General features: G+C 38.9%; 2 protein-coding genes across 2 annotated transcripts in view; both read right to left on the bottom strand.

The window, feature by feature from the left end:
- Positions 1–9035, bottom strand: part of ank2a (ankyrin 2a, neuronal) — a 100525-nt gene extending 91490 nt beyond the window's left edge. The window contains exon 1 of the mRNA XM_039798729.1: positions 8616–9035. Coding sequence (XP_039654663.1) covers positions 8616–8747 — 132 coding nt within the window. The 5' untranslated portion in view covers positions 8748–9035. The remainder of the gene's footprint in view (positions 1–8615) is intronic.
- A 2245-nt stretch (positions 9036–11280) lies between these two features.
- The window catches only part of LOC120564950 (histone PARylation factor 1), a 14741-nt gene continuing 7536 nt past the window's right edge, over positions 11281–18485 (bottom strand). The window contains exons 7-8 of the mRNA XM_039810257.1: positions 13008–13180; positions 11281–11584 (exon numbers count right to left, since the gene is read on the bottom strand). Of these exons, the coding sequence (XP_039666191.1) occupies positions 11450–11584; positions 13008–13180 (308 nt within the window). The 3' untranslated portion in view covers positions 11281–11449. The remainder of the gene's footprint in view (positions 11585–13007; positions 13181–18485) is intronic.

The raw sequence follows: 18485 nt of genomic DNA, 5'->3' as shown, positions 1-18485 counted from the left end.
TCCTGCACAGAAGACACAAGAAACAATACCAACTTCTCACACACACACACACACACACACACACACACACACACACACACACACACACACACACACACACACACACACACACACACACACACACACACACACACACACACACACCCTTTCCCTTTGGGATATTGATTCTAAACTGCAGCTGACCCTGCATCACATGACTGTAACATGAGAAAATCAGCACTGCAGTTTTACTACATGCCTGATTTCAAAAACTTAATCAAGAAGAATAAATCCTTTCATTTGCTTCTTAAAAAACAACAACTGATTTTGCACTCAAACCTTTGACAGTGCTACTGTATAGGTAGGCGAATGTGAAAATTGGTAATGTCTAAATTGGTAGTCTATAGTCTGCCTTGTTTGTAAAGAGTGAACAAAATACAAAGCAGAGTGTAACGGATCGGCTTACAGCTATGATTTAAATGTGATTTAAAAGTAATTTTGCAGTCTCTTTTACTGCTAAAGATCAGAGGCATAAAGTACACAACACACATGCACTCTTTCTCTCTCTCTCTCTTTACGTTTGTCACAAACAAAATCACATTACACAGAGTCAAATCTAATATCAAGTGGACAAAGCAGGTGGTTAAGAATCCAGATCAGACCACACCCAAATATAGTGAGTAATAACAGGAGGCTGACTGAGACATTGGTGTGTGTGTGTGTGTGTGTGTGTGTGTGTGTGTGTGTGTGGGGGGGCGCATTTTAGATGGGACGTATATCCTTGATACAGTTACATAATACGCCCAGAGAGTAAGACGACAGGAGGGAGTAAGTCAAGAAGACCACACCCTGTTGTAACTGAAGCAGTACCACGTCTTCACACCAACAAACACACAAATGGAAACATCTGATTTGTGACTTTGCTGATTTACCAGTAACATGACTTGCTCCAATCAGTCTTCAGTGTTGCTACTATACTAACAAGCCCTCCCTCCCCACTTCCACAGACAGACAGACAGGCAGCAGCCACACAGGCAGACAGCAGTGCCACATTAACTGATTGTGTTTTGCTATATTAGACCACAGCCTTCAACATCCTTTTTTTCAAAGCAGACTATAAGGACTCTAGAAGAATCTAGAAATGCGGAATAAGCAACTGATCACGCCCATAAATCCATTATTCCCTTCCCGCAACTGACGGCAGGTTTATGAGGTGTGTCAGTGAAATGCAATACTTGCAACTATAACCAATATCCAGTGCTTCTCTGTAAAACAGGAGGGTTAGTGTGATACCCACTGCCTTGGAAATGGCCGTCATACTAATTTACGGCTTTCCCTTTTTTCCTCTTTGAAGTGCTGCCTAAGTCCCTTGGGAACACATGACGTCAGTTTGCTTTTAATCAGATGAGAGAGAGGCCTATACAGGCCATCCCACTGCAGATGCTATCAATACTAAGTAATATCAATATCCTGGTATCAAGGTGTTAAGGACTTCAGATTGTATGAAGTGTGCGAAGAAGCATGTAATTTATTGGATCACGGGAGCAGATAAAATAAAACGTTATAGATTTCTTGCCAAAAGACACCAAATTGACTTAGCACATTGAGTCTGGCTATGAGACACAACTGAATGGCCAAAAAAATCAGATACTGTGAACAAAAGCAATTGTCCATTTGTGTATATCTTATTTTAAAATCTGACTATTCTTCATCTCCAGACCCCATCACAGAGAGCCACAGCCCTCATTTGCACCCACTGTTCATGTGCTAGCATTGCTAAAATGTTGGCAGAATGTATTTCCATCTGACACCTGATCTCATCCCACGTAAGATGACAAAGGGCATTGAGACAGAAACAGATTTCATATTGGGAATGCTGAGTGATGCTGTCAGACAGAGAGAGAGAGAGAGAGAGAGAGAGAGAGAGAGAGAGAGAGAGAATGATTCAGACTAAATAAAACAGATGTGAGTTGAAGTATAAACATTTCATTTTGTGTGTTTTGTGTGTGTGTGTGTGTGTGTGTGTGTGTGTGTGTGTGTGTGTGTGTGTGTGTGTGTGTGTGTGTGTCTGTTTGTCTCTGTCTCTGTGCAGTACTCTGAACCATGCTATTCTCATCAACTCAATGAAAAGCTTTGATGTGTTATCCTGCGAGAAAACCTTCACTTACTCAACTCAAACATAGTGGGAGGCAGTGGGGAGAGAGGGAGATGAGGAAGCTTAAGAAGGAGCTGACGAGACAGAGCATATTTACATCAAGGTGTTTGAGCTTAGCTTCTGAGAAGTCCATTGATCACCAACCACGCCCTCCTCTGTCCCTCTTTCTGACGGGAAACAGAGTTATAAGGCCATAATGAATAATTAACATCAAAATGCCTCCCACCGCCTCCAGTCCAAAAACACCCGACCTTCTGTAGAGCGTGACTGGCAAAGGATGTATCTTCTTATCTGTTTGTCACTTTTTTACTTTGTGTTCTTTTGATGAACAGGCTTACACCTTAACAAGAAAAGCATGATGATGGCGCCGACGCTGATGACGAACTATGATCCATCAAGTGATGCTACAGCCCTTCAAACATCCATCAGGGTGAAATAGGGCAGTGTGGGAGATGGTTTCACATACAACTAGGCCACCCCAACTACTTAAGAGGTAATGACTGCAAAGAAGGTCAGTCCAGGATACAGTGTCAGCACGCCGTTTGTTCCCAAATATAGACATGTTGATGGCCCATAAGGATTTTGGCTCCACGACAGGAATACCAATGCTTTCCTCACCACCCTATCACCATTACACAGTAACTCATACAAAACTCATAGATAACATCATATGACTTGTTGCATCAGAAGCGATCGACAAAGTGGCTCCTTGGTATTTGGAGGTCTGAGTATCATGCCAAATATGGTCACTCTCTGAGGTGGATATCACTTTTTCTGTGTCAATTCTTCAGGTCAACTTTGTCCGCTGCAGTATACATGGTTTAGAACAACAGAAAGAAGATCAGAGCTGAAACGATAGTTAATCAATCAATTAGCTGATAAACAGAAAATGTATTATTGTGATAATCAAATAATGGTTTACTTTTCAAGCAGAAATGCCCAGACTTTGCTGGTTCCACCTCCTTAAATGTGAGGATTTGACTCTTTTCTCTGTTTTATGTCTTGTAAATCGAATATCTTTGAGTTTTGAACTGTTGATCGAATAAAACAAGACATTTGAGGAACAATTAAAGACCAAACAAATAACTTAAAAAAAAAAATCAGCAAATTAATCGATCAAGAAAATTATCTAGTTGCAGCCCTAAAGAAGATAACAAAATGATTAGCCAATTATTCGATTAGTCATTTTGTAAAAAAAAATTATAGCCAACTTTTTTTTGAGTGATGGTTAGACAAAACATGGCAGCACTTACAGTTAACATCCAATTCAAAGATGAGATTATGTCAAAAACAAAGACTGCATACCAACAACAAATGTGACTCAGTGGGTTTTGTTTTGTCAGGACATTGCGGCATGATATCGACGTACATATCGAAATCATGCCTATACAGTACACAACAATGCAGAGCCAAGCAATGATTAATTCTTAATGGGATTTGGTAACCATTAGTAGAGGTACTGGAGTGGCTGACTTGTTTTGGGCATTCACAGGTCTCTATGTAAGCACTTATAACAAGTGCTGTAACAGCTTGGGTAAATACAGCCATGTAATGCTTTGTGTGTGTGTGTGTGTGTGTGTGTGTGTGTGTGTGTGTGTGTGTGTGTGTGTGTGTGTGTGTGTGTGTGTGTGTGTGTGTGTGTGTGTGTGTGTGTGTGGGTGTGTGTGTGTACATGTACAAACCCTGTAGAACTGCACCCACACAGACCCCAGTTGGTTAAACATTCCTATTTGACATTATGCATTGGAAGACAGCTATGGCTGTGTGTGTGTGTGTGTGTGTGTGTGTGTGTGTGTGTGTGTGTGTGTGTGTGTGTGTGTGTGTGTGTGTGTGTGTGTGTGTGTGTGTGTGTGTGTGTGTGTCTGTTTGTGTGTGTGTGTGTGTGTGTGTGTGTGTGTGTGTGTGTGTGTGTGTGTGTGTGTGTGTGTGTGTGGCTGTTCAGAGGTAATGTAATGAAGGCCATGGCTCCATTAGGACTCCCTTCCTGCAGAATCCAATCACACCACTCCCAGTGGAGAAAGAGAGACAGACAGATAGGCAGGCAGACACAGAGATGCAGACAGAGAGGCAGAAAAGAGAGAGCTGAAAATGTCAAAGGCTGCAGTGAAATCTGACCTACTGGCACATCAGGATCTTAGTGTATGGGACCAGTAGTGGGGAGGAGTGTGTGGCAGACAGGGTGAGGGAAGGGAGACATTTGTGTTTTGCAGGATTCAAGCCCATCTATGAGAGCTTATATCTAAAGGTGGCCAGCATGTCTCAGCTGAAGCCTGGAGGATCAAAGCTTTCAATTACCAATATCAGACTGCAGCAGACATACAATCCAGTTCTGAATTGATCTCTGCAAACTGAGATCTTTAAGTATCCACTATTCAACCACAAAAAAGTGGACTGGCACAGAGGGTTGACGAATTATGACGCAGTCTCTCTGTATGGTTCAGCTAGAGGAGAAAGCAGACTGAGGGAAACAATTGCTCAGCACCAGCCCAGAGCAGAGCAAAAATGCCCAGTGACACAGGTTCAGTGAGCATACAGACTAGGACACACACCCACTTGGCTCAGTAGAAGCTATCCTTCTCCAGGACAATCACAAGAGAGACGGGCAGTATTTTTAGATCTGAAAGTAAAATCCTCACATCACATTGTGTCCCTTTGTCATTTTATCTTTTTGCCTCACATGCGTAAATCTGTTATTGCTGTATTGAGCTCTATCTCAACATTTGAAGTTTGCCATAACTATCAATTCATGTTTTTCAACTCCCCCAGCTTACAGAATCAGATCCCCCAAATCACAGACTTAGACGTAACATAACCCCAATTGGCATCAAGCCATACATACATAGTGTCTTCCTAGAAACATGTCCTGTTTACTCTGGGCAATATAGTCAAAGGTAAAGTAAAAACTATCTATAGCAAGTTCTGTTCTGTGGATAATCCAGGTTATTGTCTCTGGAAAGACATTTCTGCTGACACTTTCTATTGTGTTCAACAAATAACACTTAAACTATCGACAGGGCTAAATGCAACTACACACTCAGAAGAAGGTAGATTAAATAGTACATTTTGGAGTGCAACAGCCACCATTTTCTTAAAAAGGTTCAATAATGTAACATACACAAACAAAAAGTACCTTAAAAGCTTTGTTAATCAATATTTATAATACTTTTTTTCATATTTACAACGAATGAAATAACTACATGTAATGTGAAATGGACAACATGACACATGCAGTGATAAACCCACACAAACTTCTCACCCAACTCTCTTTAAAGCTCTCTAGCCTCTTAGCTCATTGCTGTGGTTTTACTGCACACACATTAACTTCAGTCTCAACTGCTCTCATCAACCCAAATTCCAACAGCAGCATGACATGTTTTCAGCGAAAAAAAGCACTGATGAAACCACCGTACGCTACCTTCCCAGCACCAAACTGCAGAGGGACAAAGTAGCAGCTAGCTGGTGAGGAAAGTCAAACATGTAGCAGGCTAACAACACAGATATTTTACACAGGAACTGGAGGAGACCCAAGAGCTAAAAGGAGAGTGAATATACATTTACATTAATTACATTTGTCAGGTAGCCAGAAAAACAACTCCAAATGAATAGTAATGGAGCTCTGCATCTGCTGGATTTGTAAAAAGGTAGATGTTTGATACGGGTTAGCCAAGACAATCTTATTAGCCAATATTATGTCAGGGCTGTGGCAGTCAGTTTGTTGTGAAGTTCTTCTACCCCCAAGTGGTCAAAAAAGCCAAAACTAAACTAAACAAGGGTCCATACGCAGGTGTTTGCACTTATTTGGCCTGTTTTGACATCTTGTCAGGACTGTATGGGCATGCAGATATGCTTAACTGTCATCTTCCTCATTCTGCTGTTGCACCTATTTAGAAGGAATTACTTATTCTAGGCGTCCTGCACACTGCCTGCGTGGCATGTCCGTTTTTATTTCAGCTCCCATGTCAACATGTTAGAGCTTGCACACTGCCTTCGTGACACGCACATCTCAGGCCGCGCCGAAAACGCGCCATTACTAGAAATAGCACCGACGCCTATTTTTCACGCGACACGCAAGCGTGTTGGAAGCGTTTCCAGGCAAAAGAAAAGATGTTTATATGTCATTTTGACACACATACATTTAATAAATTATATTTTGATGTTTGAAAGTCTCTAGGTTTTGACATAAATGCAGATATAAATGTAATTAAAAATAATAATAATAAATAATTATCGACTTTCAAACTAAATATTCTGTAGCCTATTTTGCCGTCAATACTGCCAACGTTGTCTTTGCTGTAATCAAATCAGTATATATTTATGTTTTAACTTGAAGTATACTACTGCTGGAGTGCATTTTATCAATGGGAAACATACATGTGTACAGAGAAGGCTAGCAGCAGCAGCGCTGCGTCAGACACGTTTCTGTAGTGCAAAGACATAAAAAACACCACGCAGCTGCCACGTAACTGACACGCAACAGGAACGCCACGCTCACGCCACGCAGGCAGTGAGCAGGAGGCCTTACACCTTTATCATTCTAATGAATACACTGTACAATGATACGTTGAGTGTGGTGACCTTAAATAATTGGCAGCATACACGTAGCCCTACCCAGCTTCATCCTGGTAGGTGTTTGGGCCTTTACACAATGGTGTAATCAAAAGGCAATGTTGAAAATCTGAGTACTTCATCTATTTTTGTTTTCCAATGTCCAATTCTACCTGCAGTAAGTTTCTTACATACGCCAAATCTTGGCCAAAGGAGGGGAAAAAAACACAGAGAGAACAACCAGTAGCAGTTACTGGTGCCGCAGCTAGGACATGATCATTCATCACCATTGCCACTTGTGATTGATCAATGGGGCCAGGTTAGAGGCACTTATCAAGGTTCAGCTGATGTCATACTGGTATGTACTTAGGAGATACTGTAATATTGCAAACATGTATACAGAGCTCAGTGAGGGTAACAGTAATGTGTAAAGATTATCTTTAAATGTGACTCCTTTTACCAGTGAAGCCTCCAAAAAAGTGTTCACGTTTAACAGACATGATCAACTTTTTGGGAGGAAATTAAGGAGAAGTCTCCTTTGTACATTCATTAGACACACATGTTGAGCACGTTTTTTTTTTATAGTCACTGGTTATAGCAGGCAAGTTATAGTTCAGAGACCTATGGCTAATCTGCTAATCTTTATTCTGTGTATGTGAAGAACACACCAACCAAAGGATATAAAGACACACCAACACCTGTTTAAGCAGTGCCACTTTAGATTTCTCAATGCTGAAAATGGAAAAACAATTGATGATTGCATCAAAGTATATAAGCTCAATGGCCCCACCCTAAAAGAAGACACTAAAGTGTGTCTATGTGTGTGTGTACTTGTGTGTATATGTAGCACCACAGTCCATTACTGAAATCAAATTAGCCTGAGAGAGTGCACTGAGACAGGAAGCAACCATCTTACCATCTCCTGACTCACTCTCTGAATACTGAATACACAAACACACACATTACACGATCCGATCTAGGTGGTAACACTTAACATTCATTATTCTTGTTTATGCCATACATTATGAAAACATACTCATAGATATAAATGAAATAGTTCTTAGCAAGAAATATATGTGATGGAGAGGAATAAGAAGCTGCATAGTACCAGTGATATCAGAATTTCAGTCTACACAAGGACAGACTTACTGGCAAACCAGCCCAGCCCAAGACACAGACACACACACACACACACACACACACACACACTCTCTCTCTCTCTCTCTCTCTCTCTCTCTTCTCTCTCTCTCTCTCTCTCTCAAGCAAAGCATTGCTGAAGGGGAACCACAAACAAACATAGCCTACTTTACAGCGTGTGAATAAGTGAGGTTGTGTGTCTCAGGCAGAAGGCTATTAAACTATCATTGTTTGTTTTTATCTAAGTTGGACACAGTCTGCCTACTAAAATTCATAAGAGCCCAGCACTCGAGTTAGTAGTTTATCTAGTAACTAGTAATTACTAGTTACTAGATAAACTACTACCAATATGTCAAGATTGGGGCAGAAGGGTTAATGGAAACAACAGGGATACCCACCCTCTGACCAGAAAAACACAATATGTCCTATGTAAACAGTAAACCTACAGTGCTAGGCTGTATGTGAAGTTGTAAACATTCCTCACTGCAGCCTGTAATAGTGACTAGTGGAGTCAGCGCAAGTCTGGTGGTGTTTATTTTAACGGGCATAACAACTTGCACAATTTTAGTCTGGCATTTTTTCCGCAGAGTTGCTTGCTCCAATTAGTAGCTAATTTGAACACAATGTATGCAACATCTGAGAAAATCTTTTACATCACCAGGGTCGATGTACTAATTAGCACGGCGACGCCTCTGAATGCTCTCCCTAAATGCACATCATCGGCAGTGGTTTGGGCTGCTCGTTACACGGCTGGCTGGGCCAGTCAATGCAGAACAGCAGGCTGCGGACAGACACCCACCTGCCGTATACGGTTCTGGTGCAGCGGTGGTGGAGCTCCATCCTCGGGAGACGTGTTGCTCGAAGAGGCCATTTTCAAGTCTCCATCAGAGCCGCCGCCCCTGGAGAGACTTCCTTCAGGGCTTTTTGACATTCTGTCTCGGGCTGGCTGCTGCTGGTCCGGCGACGCGGTCAGTGAGGTACCTTTTGCCGGTGCAAGGTGGATCTCTGTGGGGGGCCTCAGAATCCACAAGGCTCGGCCGGGCCCGGGATCATTCTGCGGCGTCACACACAGTCTGTTATGATACGTGACAAGATATGATACAGTGATTCTTTCAGATGGCCAAACCAAAACGAGCGCTCCCTCTGTTCAGGGATGCTCCCGGTGTGTTGTTGTAGACTGCGTGTGTGTGGTGTGGAGATGTGAACGCGCGAATGCGCTTCCACGAAACTCCGCAGGATCAATGTTGCCTTCAAGGACAGTCGGAAATGTTGTACACGCAATTTGATTAGGATGATCAATCTGAAAAGAAAACTGCAACTCCACTTTGCTGAAATACGATCTGTACGGGGTGAGAAAAATAATGAAAGTATTTTACACTATGTAATGATTGGTTTATAGTAGCCTATGTGACTAGTTAGAGTAGGCTAATGGCGTTTCTATTTTTTTGCTTTTTGTCTGCGTTAGCTGTGTTATTTTTTAACATAGCCTACTACATCACTTAAAACAGCAGTTACATGTCACATCACATGTACTCATCATTTATTACCACTGAGAAAAATAGCTGTGCTCCACTTGACTATTATAAAATAAGAGACATAGGCCTATATCGAAACATTTTGTGACCAGAACATTTTTTACCAATGGCACGTGAATGCACCAGTGAGAAGCAGCAGTGCGCTCCTGTTTTGCCTTTTTGTGTCCCCCACCCGTCGGTGCTTCTGCAGCAGCAAGTTAACAGTGTGGTCCAAAATTAAATGAAAACTGTAAGATTACTTAATACACAAACATGAAATCATCGAAGCCCAGGCACATTGGGTTGGACTTACATAATGTAAGCTCCCTCTTAGTGTTCTTACGCCCCCACCCTTGGCCTGTGTGTCCTCACTGAGCTACACATTTAATGGAGGTTGACAGTGCAAAATCAATAACATTGTCTTGGGAGACATTTAAAAACCAGCAGGACTCGAGGTGGGCGAGGTGGAAAAAAGTAAGAAATCATGTTCAATAGACAAAACAAACGTGTCATTGTTTAGAGACATCCGGTTGACAGTGGAATCATATTGTTCCAAGTGAGATATTATTTTAATTTACCTTCTCTTTAAATTGAAGAGTAGGCCTATTAACTAATAACTTGTTTTGCATGCATTTGTTTATTCCAAAAGCACATAACATGTATTTAAGAGTATAACTATGGATGTTCCTCTGCCTTAGGTAAATCTTGATTCATTCTGCTAATTCCAACATTAAGACATTTTTGGCACAGTTTCTTTTCAAAGATTTAGTGGCCATGGAGAACGATTTACTATAAACACACAAACACACCCACACATAATATTTAGGCTGTTATGGCTACAGTAATAGATAAAGTCAATTTCATCACTTTTTTCACTTCTGTCACTGTAATGGTTACATTTTGGACATGAACTGTAATAGGTCTGGTGTTAAGACTGTCAAATCTGTATTGGTGAGCATCCAAAACCAAATATACAGAACCAAGGTCTTTTCCATATTTTGTTTTCATAACTTAATGAATGTGCCTTAGAAAATAGCAACAGAAAGCAATCACGTTGGACACAGTATAAATTATTACCTCAGTCTTTAGTCATTCTTCTACAAGTCCAAAGAAATTTGATCACGATAGACATACTTTTAAATGGTTAGCACAGATATATTAGATGCAAAGACTTTATCACACCACGGGGGTTTGCCCTAGGTTCACTGTGTACCAGCTGCTTATTTGATACTTTATATTTTGTACCATGAAAGTACAAAATCAACTGGATTCTCCATTATTGTTTGTAACTTGGAGGGGCCTAAAGTTGTGTTTCATCAAAATCTAGGGCCATCTATGGTTAAGCGTGTGCAGCGTACTTGATGGTAACTGGGAGGCAAAAGGGGCCCAACAGCAAATGCATGCCCCTGGGCCCACAAACTGCCCATTCTCCTGAGGATTCTGTTGTTTCCTGCTGCAACTTATTGCTAAGTACAGTATGTTATGGCGTTTCTCTTTTTCATACAGCATGGCCTTAGAAATAACAGTTCCAATTTAAGTATCATATCACAAGTAACCACATCTAAGACAGAAAACATGACATCTCAAGAACCTAAGGCCACATTATAAAGCTTTTACCCAATCAGTGTAAATGATTGATGGCTGACTGCTGAGTTTATCTTAACTATGGGGCATGCTGACTCAACCTGTAAGGTAGGGATATGTGTTTCACAAGCACCTATGATGATGCTTTTCCTTATTTATTTTTTATATGCAACACTGCCCTCGGTTTCCACTGCATGGTATCACACTCAAAACACAATATTGTCCTACAAGCCATGTTTTACACGATTACTACCTATCGTTACCTATCAAGATTACCTATCATGGAAGTGGCCAAACTAATCAAGACTTAAACACATTACATTAAGGATATATTGAGATGGCCTTGAACACAAAAAAACGGACAGGTAACTATATAAAAAAATACTTTATTTTACAAACAAGATTATCATTGAAATGGTTCCAATCAATGACAGTAGCACTATAACCACCAAGAAACAGTAACAATGACAAACAACAGAAGACAAGGACATATGGTGGGAAAAGCTTAGAGCTGGACTGTACTTCTGAGTCTTTTTTAATGTGCGGAGAGTTGGTCCAGGTTGTCGTGGTTGCGGCTGGAGAGGTGGGCCTCCAGAATTTCCCCAAACAAATTCCTTTTCAAGAGGCTGTAGGCCATGGGCAGAAGTTGCCTGATAACCTTGTGGAAATACTGGGGAGAGTCAGGACACCAAAGATTAATAATATTATTTTAATATTATAATAATCCATTTCTTTCTTAGAGGTTGCAACTTGCAACTTTCAGGTCTTTACATGGCCTAAAGCAGTGGTTTCCAAACCGTTTGGCTTTTAAATCCCCAAAATATACAAATGTGTGGCTGAAATGTCTTTTTATGTTTAGTATATCCCATTAAATCCCATCTTGCCACATTCAGATTTATCCTGTGACGTATTGGAGGGGTGCTGAATCCTAACAAAGCTATTGTGAGGTGTGTTAACTTTACTCTCGCAAATCCAAGTGCACCTAACACAATGTCACAAGACGCTGAGGGAGCACTGTGCAAAATTGAAAATACTGAAAAACAATCTGAAGAGATTCATTCACCGAAACATGCTTTTGCATACAGGAAAGTAACCATATCTCAGTTGTCTGAATATTTGGTTTTACACAGTATATCTAAAGATAGTGCGTAGTTTCTGTCGCCCCCCATGAGGAATTCTAAGTAATGACAACACCACTGTCGGTGAATCCACATGATGCAAGCCTTCTGTGATCGCACTAGAGATGTTCCGACACAGATACCAGTATCGGTATCGGCTCCGATACTGCCTAAAATGCTTGTATCGTGAAGTACTGGAGTTTATGCACCGATCCGATACCACATAATAAAGCCCTAAAGAAAATCTACGTTAAAGTAGTTTATTTATTTTCTTTTTCCGTTATAAATGACTGTCAAACTGGATAATAAAAGAAACTTCTGTGACATTCATTGTTTGCATTTGTACATGTTTCACAAAGAGTTTAACCTGAGCCAGACCGACAACAAAGATAGAAATCATATCACATCCATACAGGGATAGTAGTATACAGTTGTTAAAACATAATGAAATATATGACACAATGGTATCGGATCGGTACTCGGTATTGGCCAATACGCAAGTTCAGGTATCGGAATCGGTATCGTGAAGCAAAAAATGGTATCGGACCATCACTAGATCGCACCACCCCCACCCCTCCTCTACGCAGTTGGTAGCAGCTCAAAGAGGAAACGGAGGATTAAAAAAACATGGACTCTTCAGAAGAGGTCATTATCTTGTTATTTTTATGTCCTCTTCGTCTCCAAAGCTGAACGTTGCGGTTGTCCTTTCTCAGCAGTGACGTCGCTGAGAAAGGACGTTCAACGCAATGTTCACCGCCCTTGAGCTTCTGCGCGCGAATGTCGCTGGACGGCACCATTTTGTAAACATAGCAATATTGACAGAAATACAGAGAGAGTTTTGTGGAGCTTGATTAGCTTTGTACCAACTCATTTGGCAATGGCTTCAATGTAATGGACGCTCATTAATATAAAATAATTGCGCACTATTAGTGTGAGTGTTAAATTGGCATTTATGCAACACTTTGTGAGACTCACATGTGATCCGTAACAGAAGAGGTCCATTCCAAGTTCATACCCCATGCCGTAGTCACATTCATCATTGGCAAACTGAACAAACGTAATGATCTCCTGGAGAGGTCCAAAGGCCTTTACACGCTCTTCATCATTCCGGGCTTCAGCAATTGCCTTGAGGATCTTCTTGAGACCAGCTGGATATAGAGGAGGGAGAAAAATAAATATCAAGTAATCACTCATAGGATATATACCAGGAATTAAACACATTTTTAAGGTTTCATACATATATACGCCGTATATATATGTTATATATATATACAGCAGACAATAATAATATGTATACATAATAATGTTACCACAATATACATGTAATAATAATAATATGCCATACGTACATGCATGCACATACATACGTACTACATGTAATAATAATTATACGTAATAATATATAATAATATCACATTAATATATATATAATATATATGCATATATATTATATAATAATATCATATAATACATATTAATAATACACATATAATAATAATAATAGCTAATAATACATTATGTATAATATGCATGTAATAATAATAATAATAATAATAATACATAATAATAATATGCAATATGTAATACGTATATATACGTATAATATGCATATATATACGTAATATATACGTATAATATGTATACATATATATGTATGCATATGCACATATGTAATAATACATAATAATAATACGCATGTATGCATATGCGAAATACGTAATAATAATAATATGCACGTAATAATACATGTATATATGCTGCTGTAATAATATATAATATATGCATGCATATATGTATGCAATACATATTAATAATACATACATAATAATATGCATGCATAATGTATACGCATGTAATAATATACTACATGTAATAATAATAATATTAATACGTACGTAATAATAATACGCACGTAATAATATGTAATAATAATATGTACACGTAATATATGTACGTAATAATAATAATACTTACATATATATATAATATGTAATATGTAATAATAATAATAATAATAATACGTAACTTAATAATAATAATAATAATAATAATAATAATAATAATAATAATAATAGCCATATGTAATAATAATATGCATGTAATAATATACTGTATAATATGTACGTATGCATACGTAATAATAATATGCGTATTCTATACGTATCGTATGTATTAATAATAATAATACTTGCAATACGTATGCATTACATGTGTAATAATGCGTACGTACGTAATAATATGTGTACATGCATACGTAATACGTACATGTATGTAATAATATGCATGCCGTATGTAATAATAATGATACGTAATAATAATAATACGTACGTAATAATAATACGTATGTATCTTATGCAATACATGCATACATGCATACGTATGTAATAATATGTATGTATACATGCAATACATGTACGTATGTAATAATAATGTATGTACGATGCATGCATAATAATAATAATACACGTATCTTGTATGCGCATACGTATAATAATGGCGTACGCATGCAGTAATACGTAATAATACTTTTAATACGTAATAATAATAATACGCATACGTATGTAATAATAATACTACATGCATATATGCTGTAATAATGGATGCGCATGCGTATGTATAATGATGCTACGTACTAATATATATATGCATACGTAATAATATGCATATGTAATAATATGCGTATGCGTATGTAATAATATGTACATACGTAATATGCGTAATAATACGTATGCGTAATAATACTTGCATGCGTATATGCGTAATAATATGCGCATGCATGTACGTATGTATGTGTACGTACGTAATATGCATACGTAATAATAAATACGTATATGCGCATACGTATGTACGTATGTAATACGTACATATGTACATGCGTATATGCGTATGTAATAATACGTACGTAATAATACGCATGCGTAATATGTGCGTACGTATGCATATGCATATGTATGTAATAGCGTACATGCAATAATCGTACGTATGTAATCGTTGCATGTACTGTAATCATGTATGCGCATAATAATATATGCTATGATATAATAACTCAATAATACGTATGTAATATATGTAAATACGTATATGTGTAATACGTATATAATACGTATGTGATCACATGCGTAATAATGCATGCATGTATGTCGTATGTATGTAATGCATGCAGTACATAATATCATGCGTATGTACGCATGCGTAATATGGTCGTAATAATATTAATATGCCTGCCGCCATGTAATAATAATGGTAATATGCGCACGTATGTGTAATAATAATAATATGTCACATAATACGTAATAATAATAATGTCATGCGTAATAATACGTAATAATAATACGTAAATAATGCATAATAATATGTACTAATAATGCATACGTACGTAATAATATATAATAATACGTACGATATGTAATGCTATGTAATATGTAATAATGCGTATGTACGTACGTACGTAATAATAATGCGTAGTATTAATGCGTATGTAATAATACGTACTATGCGTAATAATAATATGCTATACGTACGTATATGTACGCATGCTATGTATGTAATATGTATGTATGTGTATGCATGCGTAATAATGCGTACGTACGTATGTGTAATACATACGTATATGCTAATGCATACGTATGTATGCTATGCATATGTAATAATACGTACGTATGCGATACGTAATATATAATGTGTACGTAATAATAATAATAATACGTAATAATAATAATAATGCGTAATAATAATAATAATAATAATACGTATGTAATAAATAATGTGTAATGCGTAATAATACGTATGTCGTAATGCGTACTGTAATATGCTTATGTAATAATGCTATGTATCATATGCAGTAATAATGATGGGCGTATGTGTAATAATGTATGTGCGTAATAATATGTGCGTAAGTAATACGTATGCGTATGTAAATCATGTGTGTAATGTGTAATAATACGTATGTAAATGTGAATGAATAATATGTACGTATAATGCGTATGCGTAATACGTAATGTAATGCGTATGTGTAATGCTAATAATATGCGTATGTATGCGTAATGTATACGTATGTAATATGCGTAATAATAATAATATTTTTTTTTTTGTTCGTATCAATAATAATGCCGTAATAATATGCGTATGCGTGTAATGTGTAATAATAATGTGCGTATGTAATAATAGTACGTATGTAATACGTAATATGTAATAATAATGGCATGCGTAATAATAATAATAGATGCGTAATAATAATAATAATGTGTCAATATTAACCTCCTCCTCTCCTCCCTCTCCTCTCTCTCCTCTCTCTCCCCTCTCCTCCCCCTCTCTCCTTCCTTCCTTCCTCCACTATATCTCTCCTCTCCTCTCTCCACTATCTCTCTCCCTGTCTCTCTCCTCTCCCATATATATATATATACCTCTCCCCTCTCCCCTCTCCTCTCCATACCCTCTCTCTCCTCCTCTCTCTCTCACTCCTCTCTATATCTCTCTCCTCTCTCTCTATCTATACTCTTCTCTCTCTCCTCTCCTCTCCTCTCTCCTCCACTCTCTTCCTCTCTCTCTCCTCTACTCTCTCCTTCTATATCTCTCTCCTCTCTCTCTCCTCTCTATCTATATCTCTCCATATCTCTCCTCTCTCCTCTCCTCTCTTTCTCTCCTCTCCTCTCTCTCTCCTCCTCTCCATATATACATACTATACTCCTCTCTTTATCTATCTCCTCCTTCTATGTCTCATACATATATATTCTATACCTTCTATACATACATATATACTATGTCTCCTTCTATACATATATACATACATGCTCTATACATATACATACATGTCACATACATATATATATATACCATATGTATATGTATATACATATATATATGTATGTATGTGTATGCTGTGTATGCATGTAATATGTCATATGTGTATGTATGTAATGCATGTGTTTTTTGTGTGTGTGTTTTGTGCGTATGTGTACATGCATGTATGTGTGCAGAAATGCATGTGTGTGTGTGTGCGTATGTGTATTTTTGTATGTGTGTAATGCATGTAATAATGCGTATGTAATAATAATGCATGCATGTATGTGTGTAATGCATGTGTGTGTGTGCATGTGTGTGTGTGTGCATGCTGCATGTGTGTGTGTGTGTGTATGTGTGTGTAATGCTGCATGTAATATTAATGCGTATGTAATGCGTGTGTGTGTGCGTAATGTGCGTAATGTGCAGTAATGTGTCTGTGCAATGTGCGTAATAATGTGCATTGCATTGTGAAAATACGTAATGTGTGCATGCGTAATGTGTGTGCGTGTGTGTGCTGCGTGTGTGCATGTGTGTGTGATGTATGTGTGTGTGTGGTGTGTGTGTGTGTGTGTGTGTATGCGTCATGGTATGCGTATGTGTGTGCGTCATGTGCATGTGCGTAATAATGCGTATGTATGTGTGTGCGTATAATGTGTGCGTATGTGTATGTGCATGTGCGTGCTGTGTGTGCATGCGTGCATGCGTAGTGTGTGTGCGTACGTACGTGCATGCGTGCGTCATGTGTGTGTGTGTGCGTGCGTGCGGTAACAGTGCATGCGTATGTGTGTGATGCGTAGTGTGTGTGCGTACGTACGTGCGTGACGCTTGCGTAGTGCGTATGCATGTGCACCAGTGCGTATGTGCGTGTATGATGCAGTGCGTATTGCAGCGTGTGTGTGTAACACACATGTGCGTGCGTAGCGTGCGTGCGTGCGCGTATCCGTAGTGTGCGCGTGCGGTGCGCGTGTGTGCGGTGTGTGCGTGCGTGCGGTACGTGCGTGTAATGCGTATGTGTGCGCGTACGTAATGTGTGCGTATCAGTAATGCACGTACGTATTAATAATGCACGTACGTATTAATGGTAATGCACGTCCGGTAATGTAATGCGCACGTGCGTATGTGTGCGCGTATGTGTGTGTGTGCGCATGCGTAATGTGTGCACGTGCGGTAATATTAATGCACGTGCGTAATGTGCGTATTAATGTGTGCGTACGTATGCGTAATAATGTGCGTGCGTAATGCGTGCGGTAATGTGGGCGTATTGCGGTAATAATGCGTACGTAATGTGGGCGTGCGTATCGTACGTACGTATGTGCGTAATAATGTGCACGTGCGTAATGTGCGTACGTAATATACGTGTGTGTGTATTAATGTCACGTGCAGTAATGTGTGTGTGTGCACGTGCGTACTGTGAAATGTGCGTAGTAATGTGTGCGGCCAATAATGTGCGTATTAATGTGCGTGATAATGTGCGTAATGTGTAATGCGTATCTTTTAATGTGTGCGTGTGCGTAGTAATGGTAATGCGTGGTAATGCGTAGTAATGCGTAATGATGCACGTAGTAATGCACGTATTAATGCACGTATGGTAATAATGCGTGGTAATGCGTATGTGTGCGTGATAATGTTGATAATCAATGCGTGTAATGTCGTGCTTGTCTGTCACGGCAG

Source organism: Perca fluviatilis, chromosome 1 (genome assembly GCF_010015445.1).
Source record: "Perca fluviatilis chromosome 1, GENO_Pfluv_1.0, whole genome shotgun sequence".
In the NCBI taxonomy this organism is placed as follows: domain Eukaryota; kingdom Metazoa; phylum Chordata; class Actinopteri; order Perciformes; family Percidae; genus Perca; species Perca fluviatilis.
The sequence above is the reverse complement of the archived record's forward strand: the minus strand, read 5'-3'. Positions and strand labels throughout refer to the sequence as shown.